This window comes from Lipotes vexillifer, unplaced genomic scaffold (assembly GCF_000442215.2).
Source record: "Lipotes vexillifer unplaced genomic scaffold, Lipotes_vexillifer_v1.1 scaffold210, whole genome shotgun sequence".
Taxonomy (NCBI): domain Eukaryota; kingdom Metazoa; phylum Chordata; class Mammalia; order Artiodactyla; family Lipotidae; genus Lipotes; species Lipotes vexillifer.
The window spans coordinates 626156-648350 of NW_006786662.1; the positions used below are offsets into that span (position 1 = coordinate 626156).

At 36.1% G+C, this 22195-nt stretch overlaps 2 protein-coding genes across 2 annotated transcripts in view; one reads left to right on the forward strand and one right to left on the reverse strand.

Moving 5' to 3' along the window:
• Window positions 1-8567, reverse strand: part of TSPAN19 (tetraspanin 19) — a 13430-nt gene extending 4863 nt beyond the window's left edge. The window contains exons 1-4 of the mRNA XM_007459062.1: window positions 8487-8567; window positions 8323-8395; window positions 6521-6645; window positions 2786-2860 (exon numbers count right to left, since the gene is read on the reverse strand). Of these exons, the coding sequence (XP_007459124.1) occupies window positions 2786-2860; window positions 6521-6645; window positions 8323-8395; window positions 8487-8567 (354 nt within the window). The remainder of the gene's footprint in view (window positions 1-2785; window positions 2861-6520; window positions 6646-8322; window positions 8396-8486) is intronic.
• A 10324-nt stretch (window positions 8568-18891) lies between these two features.
• The window catches only part of LRRIQ1 (leucine rich repeats and IQ motif containing 1), a 172815-nt gene continuing 169511 nt past the window's right edge, over window positions 18892-22195 (forward strand). The window contains 2 exon segments of the mRNA XM_007459063.1: window positions 18892-19035; window positions 20208-20319. Coding sequence (XP_007459125.1) covers window positions 18892-19035; window positions 20208-20319 — 256 coding nt within the window.

Here is a 22195-nt window from a genome sequence, read left to right on the forward strand (position 1 = left end):
TGCGGAGCACAGGCTCTGGACGCGCAGGCTCAGCAGCCATGGCTCACGGGCCCAGCCGCTCCGCGGCATGTGGGATCTTCCCGGACCGGGGCACAAAACCATGTCCCCTGCATCGGCAGGCGGACTCTCAACCACTGAGCCACCAGGGAAGCCCTGAATTGGTTTTTATATCTTAACTGGTTCCTGCATTAAACAAGATGTTAAATAAAATTAATGACCTGTGTCTATTGTATATTTTTACAAGAATTATAATTTTTAATTAAAAAAAATCTTTTCACAATGCTAAAACAGAAACAATCATGTGAAAGTTTGGAGGAAAACTACTATTTTGAAATCTAGATCTTGCAGAGGTAGTTTTTAGTAGGAACTTTCTTAAGTGTTTAGAAGTTTATATGACTTTCATAACTAATTCCTAACTTGGTCCTGTAAAATAGCAAAAGGTAGAAAGGCCAGGGACTTCCCTGGAGGTCTAGTGGTTAGGACACTGCACTTCCACTGCAGGGGCAAGGGTTTGATCCCTGGTCAGGGAACTAGGATCCCGCATGCTGCATGGTGAGGCCCCCCCCCCAAAATGGTAGAAAAGCCAGATATTATTTGTATTTTATGAACACGGATATAGATACTCAGATAATATGATTATTTGCTTTTTTTACATGAATAAAGAAGAGGAGCTGAGGCATCTAAATATAATTCATTTGGATTCTAGTCTAATAATTTCTCATTGTAATATGCTGTTCTTTAATAATGAAAACTAAATAACTGGTGGGAATACTACAATAATTAAGACATCTGTACAAGTTAAACTTTTACCCACTTACATATCTATGCTTTAATACATTTAAGAAGATTAGAATAAAATAACATGTTATTTAGATCTATAAGTGATCAATTTAACATATTCCCTAAGTTAATTTTTATTTAGAATAGAAAATGATGTTTTTCCATTTTATATTGTTGTGGAGAGAGGGCAGACTTATGTCCTTACTTACCTTCTAAAGCATTACTTGGGAGATTCAGAGTGCATATGAATCACACCTTAGTACATAAGAGTAAAAATGATTTTCATATATAATCTAGGTGACTACTATATAAATAAAATTCCCTCACACATATTCAATATGACAAACAGCCCATGAAGACCTAGTGCATCTCCAACACTGAGTTAGGCACTGTAAATGACATAAAATATTTAGAGGCTCATGAGAGCTCAGTCCAGTTTGAATGTAGAAAGCAAGTGATGTAAACAAAGCTGTCATTTCTGGGATCAGTTAATAAGTGTTAGAGTGCAGACTCCTTCATTTGGCTATGATATATTTTAGCATGTATTTTCTCCTTTCAAAGCCTCAGTTTCCTGTCCTAGAAAGGATTTACAATGCATCTCTAGGAATTGTTGTGAGGATCAATAATATAGTGCCAATAAAGTGCTTATCACAGTCTCTGGCACACGGTAGTTATTATTAAATGATAGTTCTTATTCTTAAAATAGGTAGAGAGGAGTATGTGAATAAAACTTAAATAAATATGGGTGACACTGATTAACTATATTCATGTGTTAAGGGTCCTTAAGTGTGATATTCAGGTTCCATCACCAGGTCCAAAAGTTAGAGGCTGATAGGTTGAGATCTGGTGCTTTGCCACCAAAACAGCTTTATAGGACTCATTTGAGTGTGTGCATACACACACATGCACACACACACACACACACACACACACACACATACACACACACACACATTTTGGATATGGAAAGAAGAAATTTTAGCTCCAAATGCCAAACCATTAACAACAGGCCCTAGATAATTAGGTATCCAGGATAGATGCCAAGCACAAGACAGCAAATGAAATTGGAGGGCAATGGTGTTGTATAGGAAAGATTTTGTCGAGGTTTGGCCATTAATTAGGAGTTGATATATAGAAAGAATCTGAAGGCTAGGAAGCCTAGAAATTAATCAGGTTCTCCTTCAAAATCAATTAAGGGAAGGTAGAGAGCTCCCAAATAGCTACTCTATAACAGGAACTTTATAATTGTCAGTTAATGATAACTCTATAAGGTCGGTAGATGAAGACATAGGTTCAGGGATGTTAAATGGCTTGTTGTTATCTAGTCACATGCCGATCCGTATGACTTCAAGTCCATGCTTTTATTGCTACAGGAGAGTCTCCCATGAGACAAAGTCAGACCTTGACTGCACTGAAACACTGAAATTTCTTAAAGAATTAAAAGTATTTAGGCTGTAATAGGTAAGTTTTGCTATCAAAAAGTTTTTTCAGGTAATTTATTATGTGCTTTTTTGAACTTGACTTGAAAAATATAAATCTTGTTCTAGTTAATTGTATCACTCATGACCATACCTGTACAAAATATATGAATTATTCAATAATCTTATTTAAATGAAATTGCTAAATTTAAAATTAGTACAAATCTAAAGGTATTTCTTTACAAAAATAGAATATAGTACAGTGATGGAGTCAGTAGTGGCAGCCAGGGTTGGCTGGGGGGCCAATTTTGGATATCCCACAATAAGCATCATCTCCTCTTCCCCTACATTCTTTGTTATTTACAACATTCTCAATCTTCTGCAGACAGAGTTAAAGACAAGTTCTCCTAGCCCACCATTCCAGTCTGACCCCTGGCCCCTTCCTATATGGAATTCTAGTACTTCCATTGAATCCTTTTTTTCCCCCAAAGACATTTACCTTTAGCTTTTAATATAGGTTTAGGTCTCAATAATCTAAAGTATCTGCCTTTCTTTATTTTTCAAATAAAAGGATGATGTTTCCATACCTCCTCTTTCTTTGTGAAGATGAGTGCTGAAAGTACAACTTGAACACCAAAGACCCACATTAACAGTACTGCATACTAAAACAAAAGAAACACAGAAATGAGAACTATGCTCCTAATATATTTTTAGATGCTACAATGATGGGAAAATGCACATCACATGAAATGTACAGTCTTAAAATACATAGGTATTGCTGAAGTTTCCTGTTCTCATACACGAGTGAAATTATTGAAACAAAAGGCAAAGAAAAAAAATCGGTGAACATTTGGATAAGAGTAAGATAGAAAGAAGTGATAGTGCTTCATGAGAACCCTAACAGACTACTTGGTCTAATGGAGTTGATGATGATACCTTCTTCATTCACATCTAAAACTGTCACAGAGGGGAACTTAAATATCTAGACCTCCACTTACACCATTCTGCTACCAGTGGAGAACTCACTAAATTGTGACCTACCATGTAAACTACTCCATCATGCACAAAGTAACAACAGCAACAACAATAAAAATAATGAGAAAGTAACAAAGGCCATGGCAATAGTAAAGTTAATCTGTATGCACATTTGGACTATTTCTTTGAAAACTGAAAATACTTCTATCCAAAGCCAAACAAAATGATTTTCACATTATTTGACTATTTTCTTTTTTTTAAACATATGGCCACTGCAATCTTTTTCATCATAGCAGTGAATAGTGATACATATTATCTAGAATTCAAAATAATTTTTAAAGTTAGCAGTCTGAATATTTTACTGACTAAAATATCAATATAAGCAAGGATGATTTACTGTTAGTATTCTTAGTTTCACCTATTTTAAACATTTAATACTTTAAAATAGTCCATTAAAATTGCTTACTTGAAAAATATATTTCCTATTTTCAGAGACACAAATATGGTCTTTAGATCCATTTAGAAGTTTAGATTTTTAATACTTCTACCCACAACACCTTACTTAATCTTCACTGCTAAGGGATAGTAGTGAAGACAGGTAGAGAAAGGGAAAACTGCGCAAAACAACTGTTTTAAAAAAGTCACTGGGTTTCTTTTCAATGGCAAGCTGCTTATTGTCTGTGGACCCTCCCAGGTTTCTGATTCAATGGGAGTATGAAATATTACCTTTGACTAAACTATTATTCAACTCTGTAAAGAGTTAACTTATACAACTCTGATAGTAATACAAAAGTTTCCATAGCAATGCAAATGATTACTATTCATGAAAATGCAAATGAATAGTCTATAGAGAATATAAATCTCCACAAGCTTAATTCTTATTTAAACTGGTTGTTACTTCTTACTGGTTCCTCTATTAATTAATTATATAAATAAAGTCTCTGATACATGCTCATTTTCATATAGGTGATTCATGATTTTACCTTTGAAAATTATTTTTTAACAGCAGTTAGATATCTACAGAAGAAATATTCAGTGTATTTATATGTTATTAGCACTTAGAGAGCACAGTGAGAGGCTGCTGGAGAACTTTTAACAGGAAAGTGAAATTGTCCCAAGGAGTTAAAATGCAAAAGTAATATCTATTTGATTAGAGTAGGAGCATACAGAATCACCTTTAAGCCAGAGAATAGTGTTTAGGCCTATATAAGATTTGCCCATAGGGCTTCCCTGGTGGCGCAGTGGTTGCGAGTCCGCCTGCCGATGCTAGGGGACACGGGTTCGAGCCCTGGTCTGGGAAGATCCCACATACCGCGGAGCAGCTAGGCCCGTGAGCCACAGCTACTGAGCCTGTGCATCTGGAGCTTGTGCTCCGCAACAAGAGAGGCCGCGACAGTGAGAGGCCCGCGCACCGCGATGAAGAGTGGCCCCCACTTGCTGCAACTGGAGAAAGCCCTCGCACATAAATGAAGACCCAACACAGCCAAAAATAAATAAATTAATTAATTAATTTACAAAAAAAAAAAAAAAAAAAAAGATTTGCCCATAGCTTGACTATGTGAATTAACATGGTTAAAGAAAAAGTGTGTCCATCAAAAAAGTATTGGTCAATTCAGAGAATAGCAAAAGTGTCGTGATTACAAAATGTTGCAATACTCTTCCACGGACCATCCAGAAGGGAGAATGGTATCTTGGCTTCAGGATCTAAGCTATCAGGTCCTACTAGCATGTATATTCCTTATGACAGGGTCTGTCAGGCTTTCTTAGTCACAGTCCATTAGTACTTGAATTACATGAGGCAGAAACTTACAAGATGTTTATGTTTTTCTCCCTCTAGTTGCCCCCTTCCTTTCCCATCCTCAAACCACAACATTATATTAATAGCAGGCTCTCTGTCTCCTTTACCTAAATGGGAATTTGTGGCAAGGAGAAAATTAAAATTTTCCTGCAAATCATTTCTGTCCTGGTTTCCATATCCAAAATCAGAAGCCCCATGAGAAAATTATGTTATAGGCCCTGGGAGAAGAGAAAGATAAAATTTGAGAATAGAGGGTGTGCCTTTGAGGAGAGTAAGAAGAGAGACTGAGGTCTTTTTTAGACTAAAAAGATTGTGAGACTGATCCTAGAGTCTGCAGATTCTCAAAGGAATGGGGGCTAGCACTTGGCTTCCTGGCATTGCCATGGTAAGGAGGCAAGACCCAGAGGGAAATGAAGGTGTGGTTTCCAGTGTTGCCTAAAATGCCTCTGCCATGGGTAATATTCAAATAATAATAGGCAGCAATTATTAACAAGAGGCAGTAACGAATTCCTCTGTCAGGCATGACTCCTTTAATTGCTGTGTCCTTGGCAGGGTTGAAATGTCTCAGGTCTCAGGGAAGGGGAACTGCAGGAAAGGAACTGAGGTAATGGTTAATTACCAATCCTTCACAAAAGAATTTCACCAATATGCCTGTACTGGTATATACTGGATGAAGAACAGTGCTGCCTTTGCTGTCCTAGGCCATTCAAACAACAGAATATGTAGTCCTGAAGGGACCACATCAGCTGGGAAAGTGAGTGCTTTCATGGTAACTGGTGTAGACTGATAAACAGAATCCAAAGTGACCACCCAGACTTTCATCACTACATAAAAGCTAAGTATCGCTGCATTCTTCCTGGCAAGAGGGGCACAGTTGGATACATTTGAATTTCCTATCTGCTTCACAGGAAAGTGCCTGTGAATTAAAACTAATTTGATTTAAAGAAAATGTTAAAAGCTATATTTTACCTGAATCCACTGATTGTGATCCATACCTATTCCACGTACGGTAAATGGCTCATGTTCATTATAATTTACCTTTTCATGTTATATGCCTGTGGAGAAACAGTGTGCTAGCCAGATGCCAGAGTCTGGCCCTCTCAGCAGTTGTATTTCTTTTTGTTAAATTATAAATTGTGATCTCAGTTACAAGTTAGCTTCCCACATGGCACACCCACAGGGAGAAAGTGTGCCGACTACAGGCCATGTTTCCTTTTCCCTGCTAAACTTCATTGTTCGTCGCCTTTAACATACTGTATTCTGATTGAGTCTTCAGATTTAAGTTTGGTCAATTGTAGTTCACCCTAGGAGATGGATTCCTATTGACTCTGTGTTCAAAATGAATATCTAAGTGTATAAGTGTTGAGGTCCAGATTTAGTCCATGGGAAACTCACCAAGAAAATTCTACCTAGAAAAGATTCTTGGGAGGGGGCCAAGAGCACATTGTACTGCAGTGTTACAGTGACATAAATCATTCTTGCTGACATGTGTGACTCAAACACTGAAAGTCAAAGATACAGATTCAGGCTATTGAAATGAAATACATACCAGAATTAGAAGCCATCTGATTTCATTGTGAATTCCCAAATAACCGAAGAGACAAAGAAGAACAGTAGCAGAACCAGTTCCAATCAAAATTCGAAAAATATATACTACCAAGTGATTATTTTCATCTGTGGAATCCACAAAACAGCTATTATTAAGTGACATTTGTTTTCTATTTAATAATAAATGCAGCAACCCAAGGTTTCCTAGGCAGCTGTTAACAAACCACTAGGATTCTCTTTCTCTCTTTTTTAACCTCATTCTAGCACCTCTTACTTGCTCTTAACAACTTTTCTTCCTTTAATGATAGAGAATTTCTTCAATCTCAGAAGATCCCTTTAACTTTACCTTATCTTTATTGTCTTCTATGAAAGAAGATGACTTTTTCTAGGGTAAATTCTTCTATGTCTAATGTACCTCCAAACATTTTTATATTCATTCATTCATTCATTCATCAAAAATATTCTGAGTACTTAACACATGTGGGTTAAGTTTCCCATGTATGAAACCCTGGGTTTATTGCTAATATGGCCCCGTTAAAACTGTATTTTATTCTCTCCCCATCTAGACTGAGCTGTCTGTGCTAGAGACTATATATATTTATATAGTCAACAGGCTAATTGTTAAATGCTTAGTGCTATGGCACAGATGTAGCGCTTAACCATTTGTTTTTAAAGGGCGATGAATAAATTAAATAAGCCCTAGGTTTTATGGGAGAAGAGTAGAGGCAATGGGCAGTGGTGTGCTGGAACCAGATGGTTCTGGCACATAAAAGCCAACTGTTAAATTTTCACAAAATCTGTAAACCAACTCAGTCCACACTGGCACCTTGAAATTGGCCATCATGGGATTATTTAAACCACAGAAATCAGCAAATACCATAAACTGAGACTCCATCCCAGGACATTTATCAGCACACCACTGGGTGTAAGAGCACCTAATCTAGTAGGGGGAGAAGGTGAAGATATGCAAGATTACTGGAGAAGGTAACACCTGGGTTTAGGCTTTAAATTATAATTGGAAGTCTCTAGGTTGGAGTGGTGGAAGCATTCTAAGACACAGAATGGTGCAGTGTGTGTAGGAAACTCAGCCTTGCTGGCATTTACAGTTTCAGGCAGGTGGGACTGGGAAGGTTTGCAGGGGTCAAATTATGAACATTCTATGTGCTGTTTTCTAGTCTTCCTCACTGGAATTACACTCCATGAGGACAGGCCCTTTATCTTTCTTGTACACTTCTGTATCCTCAGCTCATGGGATAGTGCCTAACGATATGATATCTATATATATAGATAGATAGATATATTTATATGTCTATATCTATATATAGATATATATAAAATCTCTTTATCCATTCATCCACTGATGTACATTTAGGTTGTTTCCATAGGGAATATTTTATTTTATTTCTAATCATGTGATGGTGATAGGATATGGTAACTGAGTTTTAAAAGAGATTATTTAACTTGGGCAGTGAAGCTATTTTGATCTCCATTATCCTTTCAAGTCTATAGATCTGTAAAAGTCCAGAGTCAGCAGAACAACCACAATCTTCCATTTCTCTCATCTCTCCTGCTCAACGTTCCTAGACCTCTCTCTCAAAATTCCCTCTCCTTTAAGGTCTTGGATTTAAGTCTTATTATTTAATAAGGTGCATTTAGAACAATTGGCAAAGACTTTCTGAGGAAAAATTGGACAGTACTTAATGAATTTTAGAGAAATACTGCCACCTGCTGAATAAATCATGTATGCAATTGTTTAACACTGAATTCCTTGTTTGATTTAGAGAAAGGAAAATAGATACATACCCAAAGCTGTGAAAAAATTATTTCTATCTAATAAAAGCCATGCACCAAATCCCATGAGTAAAAGTCCAAAAACCTACAAAAAAAAGATAGCCAATACTTATTTTTGAACTAACTGCTAATATAAATGCACATTTTCTTTACTAAATAATTATGAAGATACTTACCAAAAAAGCTCCATTAATGAGATTAAGAAAGTATTTAAAAATTAATGTTTTGTTTTTCCTTAACATTCTTTTTCTCCCCATATACTGATGATTCTGAAAAGATAAACACAACTTTTACAATAAACACTCACCACAGTAATAACTTTAAATAATTCTGCCTACTCAGTCCTTTATTTGCATATTTTTCTTCTCATACCAGTGGTCAGTATAACATTCCCCTTTGCTCTCCTGAATATAAGTAAAAATTGAAGATGTCTTGAAACTGTACCTGTCTTTCTTTATCTGCATTTTTTGGCCAGGCAGTTGAGACCAAGAGGGCATTTGTAGAACATGTCAATAGCTGCCTTACTGAAATCCTTGCAGTTTTCAGAAAATGAAATATTTTATTTTGTTTACAGTCATAACACACCTTGTTCTCCTTGCTAGAAACCTTTCCTTTACATCTGTCCTCCTCTTTCCCAGAATAATGTTATCTCTTCCCAGAATAATGTTAACTCCTCACTGAGGTCTAGCCTTGGAAGCCTTTCCCTAATCTCTACTTGTTGCCTATTTTCATCTTTACTTGTCTTCCTTCCCATGTAGACTCTGAGGTCTTTAAGTGGACAGAGTAGATCTTGTATACCATTACAACCCCGAGTCTAACACGTGGTGGTACAATAGCAATAGATATTTATTGAATGAATGAATCAATGAATAGGTGAATTAAATTAGTTAATGAGCTTACAATTTACTTTGGTATACAGTGTAAGGAAGGGAACTAATTTAAGGTGGTTTTAAATAAAAATTATTTTCTAGATAGCCAATTTTCCTAAAACATTTATGTAAAAATCAATACTTATCAGTTTTGGTGCTTGGTCTATTAGATATGGAGGTTTTACATTTTCTTGGGTATGTTTCTGGGTTTTCTTTTTTCCTTGGTTGTTTCAATTCTAGCTGGCTCAGTATTTTAAAAAGTATTGTAGTTTACAATGTTTCAATACATGCAGTACGTAATTGACCTGGTGAAAGTGAAACAGTATACAAGCCCCTGTGTCCCTCTCCTTTGAAGTAAAAGGCTTTTGCTTTAGCCTCCCAGGCCTCCCTTGAGTCTCAAAAGGCTGACTCAAGAGTTAGTGATTGGGAAATGTGAAGATGTAGAAACAAAGAAGAGCTGTTGGGCTGGGGAACTGGTAACAATTTAGACTATAAATCTGCTACATAGCAGAAGCATCCAACTCCCAGTTCCCTGAAAGACACGGATAAAGGCCTGACACACATTCATAAGTTGTTCTTATAGGAAGCAGACCCCCACCAGATGAAAACTGCTGACATAAGAACATAGACCCTAGACTGGTTGAAACCAGAAGGTTGATGATGCTTGAAACTTCACCTTAATGCCAACCGAGCAGAGAACTGTGCACGAGCTGATCACGCACCCTGCAACCGTCTCCCTCATACTGCCTTTAAAACCCCTTCCCTGATAGCCATGGGGGACTTTGGGTCTTTTGAGCAGGAGCTGCCTGTTCTCCTTGCTTGGCACCTTGCAATAAATGCCGTACTTTCCTTCAGCACAACCTGGTGTCAGTAGATTGGCTTTACTGCGTGTGGGCGAGCAGACCCAAGTTTGGTTCGGTAACAAAAGCAGAGTTGGTAGGACTAACTTGAAGCTGTTTGCCCCTAGTTAGGAAGAAACCCAATCCATTTGTTGAACTGAAAGATGCCTTAGAAAGTGGATAAGTAAGAGATGTCTAGGTTAGCATCCATGCACTTCCCTCCCTACTTCAATCCAAGGCCATATTCCTCCTAAAAATTTCCAAGGTACTTCTTCCCAGCTTCAGGAGTCTCTCCAGGCTTTATTTCCACCCTCTGCTTCAAACTCTCCTGCTATCATTTGGTTTCTTCAGTTTCTGTCCTCTAGTCTTATTCCTGGATTCCTCCAGTTCCTGGATTATTTGGATGGGACACTCAGTTGGAAAGACTGCTTGATTTTTTTTTTTTTTTTTTTTTTTTTTCGGACGCGCAGGCTCAGCGGCCATGGCTCACGGGCCCAGGCCCAGATCCCACGGCATGTGGGATCTTCCCGGACCGGGGCACGAATCCGTGTCCCCTGCATCGGCAGGCAGACCCCCAACCACTGCGCCACCAGGGAAGCCCAAGACTGCTTGATTTTTATTTCAGTTTCTTTCCAAGATGTTGTAGATCTACATTTTGGCTTCAGTTCTATTTACTGCAGCATATGAGAAAGGTGTGATCCTCATTCTACAGTCTGAATGAGAAGTTAAGCCCAAAGACCTAGCCTCTGTTTCACTATGAATGAGAAAGAGAAAGAAGACTAATGAATGAGATTTCTGCAGCGATTCTGGTGTGAAATGTTGAAGGCAGAGGATTGACTGTTGATTTGATAATAATTAGCAGGGTTGAGTCAAGTTTAAATGTTTTGTCAAAGGACCTAAATACGAAACTAAACTGAAGTTTATTCTCTCTCAGTCCAAGATGGGTAATGGGTTCTCTACTGGGAAATCATCTTAGGAACATGGGACTTTCTCCAGCCTGTTCAATATATGGCTCCCAAATTTGCTCAAGGTGTAATCCTTTACAGTCAGCAGAAAGGAAGAGGATGAGTAAACTCAGGCGAACATCTTTTAAGCAAGGGAGGTGGAAGTTGCATACTTCTCTTCTGCTCATATTCCATTGGCACATAGCGATTAATCACATGGCAATTCTCAGTTGAAGGCAGAGGTAACTATGTGCCCAAGATGAAGGAAGGAAGTGATTTAGGGTGGGAAAAGCCAAATAAAATGACCGATAGATAGGAAAGGGCAGTAAAAAGATAATTAGAGGGAGAAAAAGAGGGTTTTGATACATTTCAATATGCTTTACTACAAGCAAGAAAGAATCAAAGATGATCAGAAAGATTTTTTTACAATGGGAACATAAAAGAATAATGAGAATCACTGGAATTGTTTGAAAAAATTTCATAAACTCCATAAATTTAACATTTAATAATTGGGTTTGAATTGGTAAAAGATACCCTTGTGGTTAAGCAATGGAAATGGAGTGCAGGTAAGTGGAGAGCATAAGCTATGCAGAACTGGGAGTCATCCAAAAAGAGCTGATATCTTGGGAATAAATGAAAGAGTTGAGTGATTAGCTATAGATAAAAATGAGCAGAGGGGCTTCCCTGGTGGCGCAGTGGTTGAGAGTCCACCTGCTGATGCAGGGGACGTGGGTTCATGCCCCGGTCCGGGAAGATCCCACATGCTGCAGAGCGGCTGGGCCCGTGAGCCATGGCCGCTGAGCCTGCACGTCCGGAGCCTGTGCTCCACAATGGGAGAGGCCACAACAGTGAGAGGCCCGCATACTGCAAAAAAAACCAAACAAACAAAAAAAAAGTGAGCAGAGGTTTGATTGTAGAGAATGATATAATTAGGAATTTGGATTTTTTTTTTAAAGCAGACTTTAAGAAACAAGAAAATAAGCAAAGTATGATTTCATGGAAACCAATCGAGGAAGAAATTTCTAAAATAATGTTACATGAGACAGATGTCAAAAAGGAAGAGAATTCTGTACTCTCAAAGTCAGCTGACTTGGTTAAGGAGGATGTTCATGGTAACTTCAAACAGTAGGGTTTTAGTCCATTTGGGCTGCTATAACAAAATACCACAGATTAGGTAGTCTATAAACAATATAAATTTATTTCTCACAGTTCTGGAAGCTGGAAGTCTGAGATAAAGATGCAAAGTTTCAGACTTCTTTTTTCCTCACATGGCAAAAGGGAGCTCTGTGGGATCTCTTCCTAAGAGCACTAATCCCATTCATGAGGGATACACCCTCATAAACTAATCACCTCCTTTTAAAGGTACCATATTCTAACACCATCATATTGGGTATAAGGACTTCAGCATGTGAATTTTGAAGGGATACAATCATTCAGACCACAGCAAGCAGTTCAAGTTAAAGAGTTAGAACACAACAAACAAGGTGTCTTAGCAACGAGCCAAGGAAGCCTATAGCAACGTTTGCATAGAATGGTTAAGAGATGGTCACATGTGATCTTTTCAGCCACAAGCCCCACATACTAAAAACAACATCAATGAAAATGAAGATATGCAAAGATATGCAAGTTCGTGCAGTTCCTAAGTAAATATTTGTAGTGTGGTAGACTTGTATTTTATTTTGCTATAGACAAAGAATTTTTTTTACCTAACTCAAATAAGGTCCTGGTATGGTATTTCTTTGGTTCATTTCCTGATTAGTTAATAAATGGTCCAACAGCAGAGATATTTTTTAATAGTATAAATGCTATAGGGAAGGACAATTTACAATAATTCACCTATTCATAGGTGTCATTTTTCACTAGTTAAATAATACTCCAAATTACTGTTCTTAAGTTCCTTCTCAGTGCCAGGAGATGGGAACACAAAAAATGAATAAATAAGACAAACTGTTAGGGAATCAAGTATTAAAGCCTGTGGCCAACTCTGAACTGTGTTGGGGGTGTGGGGACTGGGAATAACAGAGCTGGGAAGTTTCAGAAAGGCAATGAATTTGAGATAATCCTTGAAGGATGATTAAGAGGGTCCCAGTCAGGCAAACACAGGGTAGAGGCAGCAATTTTCAAGACAGATGGAACACTGTGTTCACAAGCTTTAGAGTGAAGTGCACAAGGGCGTGGGTAGAGTGGCAGGAGATGAAAGATAAGGCTGGAGAAGTAGACTCAGTAAAGATTGTGAGAGATCATGTGTGCTTTGCTAAGAATTTGCCAATAGTCATAGATTGTAAATCAGTTCAACTTGAAACTATTGTTTAACTAGGCAGCGTTTAGCAAAAATCTCTTTAATTGCACTCCTCCTAGAAATTATAGCTGAAAGTGGATTATGTTACTTTGTCCATAATCCTTTAACCTGAGTAGGTTTTTTTTCTTTTTAATAAGTAACTTGAAAGTATGAGTTGTAGAGACATGCACCACGGATTAATTTATCTTCAGAAGAACTTCCAATGTTTTTCTTTTTTGCTGTCAATTTGTTTGATAAGGTAGGCATTAAGCAGGAAAGCAATTCAGACAATATCTTCAAATTAGTTGTTTAAAATTAGTTTTAGAAATTAATTTATTACTAATGGATTTGATATTCTTTGGGGAAAGTATGAATAATTTCATAATTACAAACAAAATTTTAAGATTTTTTTAATGTGAATTTCAACTTATAATGTTAGTCTGAGCATTTTAAATGAAGAGTTTGGTAGTTTATAAATCAGCAACAAAACTAAACTAGAAAAAGAAACAATGTTACTTGAGCATGGACTTTAATAATGAAAATACCCCAAATTTAATTCTGAAACCAGAAGTAGTTTATTTTTGAAAATCATTATCTTTCTTAAACGAGGAACTAATGTGTTTTTTTAATATCAAAAGTCTACTGGTTTCTCACTCTATATTATTAATTCTGAAGTTGACACAATACATTTTATTATTCAGTTGTTACCAGGAAATATAGTCTATTTTCTTTCAAAGGCTCAATGAAATTGTTTGCTTTTAGCTTATTGTATATTGTATACAATTATGCTTAACTACGTCCCCTTGGAATTTAATGCTTCATTTGCAAACTTCAAAAAAATTAAAATCAGGGATATCTGTTATTAATTAAAATGAAATTTTACATTTTGTACACTGTACACCAAAAAAAGAAACTTTGATGAATTTTTAAGTTAACATTAAATATTATGATAGGGCTTCCCTGGTGGCGCAGTGCTTGAGAGTCCGCCTGCCGATGCAGGAGACGCGGGTTCGTGCCCCGTTTCGGGAGGATCCCACATGCCGCGGAGCGGCTGGGCCCGTGAGCCATGGCCGCTGAGCCTGCGCGTCCGGAGCCTGTGCTCCGCAAATGGGAGAGGCCACAACAGTGAGAGGCCCGCATAACGCAAGAAAAAAAAAAAAAAAAAAAATATATATATATTATGATATATACTTAAACTTTTATATTAAAACAGTGTGTGTCACCGTCAATATTTTACAGTAAAACATATTACAGAAACTAATTTTTCAAATTTCTCACCCCACACATCCATTCACTTAGAAGTTTTTCATAACTGATTTTGATAATTACGTGATAATTGATTGATTTTTTTCTTCTTTAAAAGAAACTGATGTCACGGAAGGCAAACAATTTATTGGCATTTTTTCCCATACTTCCAGTCTCCACAAATCACTATTCAGGGTTAAGGTTTTGTGGAATGTACAATTTACACATGGGCAACTCAACATTTACTAGATGCACATAATAAATATAGATAGGTCAGAAACAATTTAAAGGTCAGGCTACCTCTACTTGGGTAATTGTAACAAAGTGTCCTTTTTTATTAAATACTTTCCAAAATTATTTAAATATTAAAAGTACCTGAAAGGAATTTTAAATTCCTTATCCAGCTCCTGAGATGAAGCGTTCGTTCTGGTTTCGAGTAGAGATAGTTTGTCCTACTGGGGCACCGGTAAGGTCCATCTTCCTTGGGATTGGCAGTTGCCGTGGTTACTCTTTGTTTGGAGGCTCCGGGCGCTGTTTTCCAACAAAGCCGAAGGTTTAGCTGCGGCTGGGTGAGCCGAGACCCTTCAAGGCCGGGGTTGGTGTAGCGGGAAGCGAGGCAGAGTTGCGGGAGAGCAGGCGGAGCCGGGCCCCTCTCCGCGGCGGCCAGACTTTAGGGCGAAGGGGGACCGCGCTCCCAGCGGGTGGCTGAGCCAGTCTGTGGAGCCAGAGGCTCCTTTCAGTTTTGAAGATTTTTGGTAGTTCATTCGGAACTTGAAGAACTACAGTTGAAGGGTGGAGTTCCTTAAAATCTCCCATTTTTGGCAGCTTTAGCCAACTCCAAGTGGTGTATTGTCAACTTGAAGTAGTTTACTGTAGCCTGTTTGCAATGGGATCCGTCTCGGGCTGCCCTGTCCTATCCTGTAACCACCCGCTACAGGTGGCTATTGAGGGCTTAAATGCAGCGAGTGCGAATTGAAATGTGCTGTAGGTGTAAAATACACATCGGATTTTGAAGAATTATTTTACAAAACAAACATGTAAACTTTGTAATCACATTGGCCTTATAATTAATAATTTTCTATTGATTATATGTTGAAATAATATTTTGGATATATTGGATTGAATTAAATATATTATTAAAATTTCACCTGTTTCTCTTTACATTTTAAAAATTTGCTACTACAAAATTTAAAATCAAATATGTTGCTCAAATATGTAATTGGGCAGGGCTGATCTAAAGGGCCAGTAGATGAGCAGAGAGGGACATAAAATGAAAATGTCTCTTTCCTTTACCCTATTCTCCCGCCTTTCTTTCTATAGAAAATTTTGTGAATCTGTACATTCTGCTTTATAGCCATGTTTTAAAAAAATCTAATTTTCCACCTAGCAAAGCTTTTGAATTGCATTTTAGTTGTTTGATTACGGGTAGCATTTTGCACTGGTTCTGGTTTTGTTTTGTTTTCTTTTGGAAGAGGGAGGTTATGAGTAAAATTGAATATCTTAAAATTAGCTTTTAAAGTTATAAAAGTAATACATATTCATAATTTAAAAAATCACTCAACATAAAGGTATGAAATGAAAATTAAAAGTTCCCCAATTTCTTCCAGAAAGTTTCTGTCTAAAAAAAGTGTGTGTACGTGCATGTAGTTATGCAAAAGAGATGTTATTCTCTGTAGTTTTCAGCCACTTGCCTTTGTTCAATTATTTCTTCTTGGCTACCTTTCCACAGGAGTACAGTAAATGTACCCATTTTTTAAAGGACTTGTGTAGTATTCCATTCCATGGATTTATCATAATTTATTTAACTGTCCTCTTAGTGCTTAGGATATTTTAAAATAAATTTTTATTGAGGTAATTATAGATTCACATCCAGCTTAAAGAAATAATGCAGAAATACCTCATATACACTCTGTCCAGTGTCTCCCTATGGTAGTGCTTTGTTAACTCTAGTATAATATCACGACCAGGATATTGATATTGGTATAATCTGCTAATCTTATTCGGATTGCCTCAATTTTATTTGTATTCATTTGTGTGTGTATTATGTAATACACTATTTATCATCTGAATATGCTCACTAATTAACCACAGTCAAGATACTGAACAGTTCCAACACTACAAGGATCTCTCATGTTGCCCTTTTATCACCATAACCACCTTCCTCCAATCCCATCCACTCCATTAGTGGCAATCACTAATATGTCCTCATTTTTATAAAATTTTAGTATTTCAGAAGTGTTATGTAAATGGAATCATATAGTCTATTACCTTTTGCTGTGGGCTTTTTACTAAGCGTAGTTCCCTGGAGATTCATTGGTATTGTGGCATATATCGATGGTTCATGCCTCTTATTGCTGATGGTATGGAGGTACTAGAGTCCATTTAACTATCCACCTATTGAGGGACATTTTGGTTGTTTCCAGTTTGGGACTATTATGAATAAAACCATTGTGAACATTTGTTTTGGTGTGAGCATAAATTTTCATTTATTAATGAAATTTTCATTTCTTTGGGATAAATGCCTAATAGTATATGCAATACATGGAGATCAGTCGAGTTAAATCAATTTACGTGTGAAAGAAAGATACGTGATATCTATAGCTAGAGGAAGGACAGGCACAGGTATTGTGTGGGTTTTTTTTTTTTTTATAGGAATGAACTGATTTTGTTTATGGAGGGGGTGGCAGTGGAATGCAAATGTATGGCAAAGTAGTAAACAGAAGGAATAGTGGATGGAGCAGACAGTTCAGTAGGTGAGAAGCTGTCAGATTCAGAGCATAAGTACAGGATTACACTTTATTAGGAAGAGGGTCTCCTCTCCTAATAAGATTAGAGTAAGAAGAGACTTCAGGAAAAGAAATAGGAAAATGAGGATGTTTCATTTTCTCTGTTAACTAGACTATAAACTCTATGAAAACAGGTTACTTATTTAATCAGTGTATTTGTAGCACCTAGCAATGTTGTGGATGCATCTTGTAGGCTCCCAAAAAGTTGATTTTGAGATGAATGAGTAAAAGATGGAAAATAAAGAGGAAGAGAGTGGAAGGAGGGATGGAAGAACAGAGAGCATGGAGGAGGGAAGGAAGGAGGAAGGAAGGAAAGAAAAAAAAGAAGGAAGGGCCGGGAAGAAGACAGCAGTGGAAAGGCCAGGGACTGGAGGAAAGAATGAAAGTTTGGAATAGTCTGGAAAATAAAATAAAAGCTGACTAGTACAATATTTTTCAACCTTTTTTTTATACCAAGACCCACAGTAAAATAAACAAACAAAAATTTTCATTGCAGATCATGCACACATGCATACATATACATGTACTTATAATTGAAACAAAAGTTTTTTTAAACAACTAGCACTTACAGTTTCTTTTTTGACCTATCCTAACTTTTCCTATTCTATCCTATCATTTAAACTAGATGATCAAGAGCTACTAAATTAACTTATTGATCCACGAATGGGTTACCATCTGCAGTTTGAAGACTATTGGACTAGAAGTTGTTCAAGGGATTGCTGGGCAGATAATGAGCTTGACTGAGTTTGGATACCATTTGATAGTGGGAAAAGCACTGGCTTTGGATTCAGGATCTCTGAATTAGGATCCTGCTTCCATTACTTGCTAGCATCATACTATGGCAGTTAAGTAACCTCTTCCAACCTTGGTTTTCTCATCTATACAATGACTATAATGACCTTTAACCCATTAAGTTATCAATCACTCAAGTGTCTTCTAGTGCCTGGTTTGTCACAGGTACTTAATACATGGAAGCTAATGATGGTAGTTAACGATGATGATGTGAAGACCTACTACAATTTACTGCTTGACACATATCCATTACAAGCATCAGAGATTTAAATGAAATAAATATTGAACTTATAAGCCATGTATTAGCCATTATTGCAACATGTTATTGTTGGTAAAAACATGTGGCTATCTGGTGGAATTAACAACTCTGATTTAATGAGTAGAAACTAGCCACATGTTTCCCCATATATGGACATAGGTTGTTCTCTTATAAGTATTTTAATCTCTGAATAGTCAAGCTGTTCAGAGGTATTTTGCCATTAATTATTACCATGAAAATGAATTTTAGTATGAAGTTTCTTGGTTCAGAAAGGTAAGCCAGTTCGTTCCATGTAACTTTTCCTTTAGAGAATTTAAAGAGTACTATTAGAGTTGATCATTTTGTAGTCAAAACATTAAAGAAATAATGAATGAATATAGGGAGAAAACATTTTCTTCAATATATAGTGCAGCCATGATAAGGTGTGACAAAAGTTTGTTAAACTATGTTAAACTAAATTTTTACCTAGAGCGTGTTGGATTGGTATGGCACATTAAAGAACCTGTAGTTTTTACCAGCATTTAGCCTCTTCAATTTTCTTTAAATGGTTTCGTGTTTTATTATGAAGGATGATGGAAGACAACGATGATGATGATATAAAGCTCAAAGAAGAAATAGAAGCTGAATTGGATAAAATCAGCATTTCTTCCTTGGAAAAAGATGATTTTGATAGTGATTCAAAATCAGAAACCCAGAGTGATAACAGTGATACAGTAAGTGTTGTGTTGTATTTTTGAGCCTTTTAACTGGATAAGCCTTTTAGGAGAAATATTACTTTTCTCAGTGTGTTTTGTATACTTATCTCATTTTTTCCTTAGAGTCACCTTTAAGCAATATATATTAGTAGATATTTAAATATAAAATGTATATTGAAGGTAGAAATTACCTATAATTTCACATGTATATGTGTGCATTTTTCAGAAAATTGGGATTGTACTATATGTATAATTATGTGTATGTATATATATACATGTATCTGCACACATGTGTATATTTGTATCCTGCTTTTTTTTACTTAATCATGAGCATTCTAATGTGATTAAATATGCATAAAAAGCAAAATGTATGTGAAATCTTTAGACCAAGGAATAGTTACTTTTTTGGAAATCAAACATTTATTTTCTTTTCATTTGTGTATTTTCTCCAATGTTTATATGCCTAGAAAAGTTATTCATGGATTCATTCTTTTATATAAAAATCCTTAATCCAATGGAAACTTATTTTCAGCTATGTTATAAAAAGTAGATCTAATTAAAATTTTCCTGCATATATTTAACAAATATTCCCAGGGTCACTTATGGAATAATCCACCTCTTCTCAACTGATTTGTCCTATCTGTTGTATATATTTAGTTGTTATACATATGATCTATCCAAGGCTATTTATTCTTTTCCATTATTGTGTTAATTTTTGCCCTATAGTGGTTTTATATTTTTAAATATAAAATGGGTCAAATTCCTTTAGTAGTTTGCTATTTCAAAATCTTTTCAACTAAGCTTTTTCCAAAAAACTCATTTGTCAAGTTTCAAAAAACAATTACAATTTGATATTTAATTAGGATTGCAATAACCTACATAATACTTTTGGAGAAAATAATATTTTTATATTATTGTATCTTTTTATTCACAGCTAATTTAAGTGTGACAAAAGTTCTGAAATTATTCATTTGAATATGAGATCCAACAGAATCATGGATGCAATTTATAACCACCTGAAAATTAAAAGCAAAATTTAACCAAATATATTTGTTTGGATTATGCTCTTTATACGGAGCCCTTTTACCTCATTTACACATTTTACTCAAATTTTTGGCATATCAAAACAGATTTTGATACATAGTTTTAGTAAAGAATTTTACAGTTTCTTTCATTATTTACATTTTTAGGATTTAGATGAATTACCTGACTCAGTTCTTCACTGTATTAACGTCATAAAGAATAAGAGTAAAACTGTTGAAGAGCTCATTCTTCAGGACGTGGAAGATACTGATGTTTTAAGTAAGTACAGTTTTCATCTGCTTGGCAGATAAGTTTTCTGTAAGTATGAATAATGAATAATTTAGAATTTAGAAAATTAAACTGCTTGAAGTTCTTGTCTCTTGTCATATACAGGTATGTGCATTTATCTCTAATAAAATATCCGTAGTATATTTGTCTGTTCAAGTTAGTTCATTCATTTGTTTTACTCACTACCTTCCTTACGTCTCCAGTAAGCACTAGCCACTAACAATTTGTTTTACCAGTCCTAATTAAAACCAGACATTCTATTACTTTATGTTAAAGAAAAGAAAACTAATTGTGGGACTATTTTCGAAGTATCAGTTCATACATATTTTTGCAGAAAAATATAATTTATATCAAAGCCTCACAATCTTTATTTGCTTCAACTGAGCAAATTTACCTCTTGCAAATTTATTCTAAGAATAATAGAATGAACAAAGATTTAGCTAGAATTAATCCTGGCTTAGTTTATAATGAAAAATGGCAACAACCTAAATGTTCAACAGGACATTGATGTGTCTAACAATACACTCATTAAAAAAATACGGCTTAGACAGTATTTAATAACGAGTTTCATGATATACTATTAAAATTATTATGAAATTTAATGCCATTTATAAAAATATTAGTATAAACTATAATGTGGATATTCATAGATATTTGTACGAAAAATATTACTGTGTGAAAGGATATGTTCTAGACACTGAGAATGCAGCAGGGAACAAAATAGGCAAAGGTCCTCTCTTATTCTAATGTTCTGGTGTGGGGAGACAGACAATAAACAAATAAATACATATGTAATATTTCAATAATGATAACTTCCATGAAGGAAGGATTTTAAGATAAGGAGATAGGGACTTCACTGCTAGCGCAGTGTTTAAGACTCTGTGCTCCCAATGCAGCGGGCCTGGGTTTGATCACTGGTCAGGGAACTAGATCCCACATGCATGCCATAACTAAGAGTTCACATGCCGCAACTAAGGAGCCCGCCTGCCGCAACTAAGACCCAGTGCAACCAAAAAAATAAGAAAAAAAGAGAAGGGGATAGAGATTGAAGATTGCTATTTTAGATAGGGTAAGTCAAGGAAGGCCTCTCTGAGGAGGTGATATTTAAGTAGTGACTGAAATGAGACAGTAAGCCACATGGGATATCTCAATGAAGGAGAAGTGAGTCACGTGGGTGTCTAGAGGGCTGGTGTTCCAGAAAGAGGGAATCGTAAAGGCCAAGGCATACCAAGTGGGTGTAATATGTTCAAAGAATAGTAAGCCTTTGTGGTTATATCCAAGAAAATAAGGGGTCAGATCATACAGGGCTCTTATCAATCCAAGGTGTGGACTTTGGATTCTGTTCTGAGTATATGAAGGTTTTTGAGTAAGGAGTGACAGAATCTGACATATTTTGAGACAGTCATTCTGGAGACTCTGCAGAGAAGATGCCTTGAGGTAGCAAGAGTCCACTACAAGACTGTCACAGTAGTGTGGTTAGAGATGAGAGTGATTTGAGTAGAAATGATGAAAAACAATCACATTCTAGAAAACATTCTTAAGGTAGAAACAAAAGTATTTATTGATGGATTTGTATGAAAGGAAGAGAGGAAATTTGGCTCCAAGGTTTTTGTTCTGAGTACCTGTGTGATAGGATATATAAAGACTTATGTAGACCCTTCAGGTTTTAGCAGTGCTTATCTATAGTCGAGTTATGGGGGATTTTAATGGTTTTCTTTTATTTATATTTACTAAGGTTTATACAATGAAAATGTATTTTAAATATATTGGCAAATATAGAGCCTAATTATGAAAAAAAGCAAAGGAAATATAATTATAAAAAATTAGTTACATGAAAGATTATATAACTACAGTTATAACAGTGGTT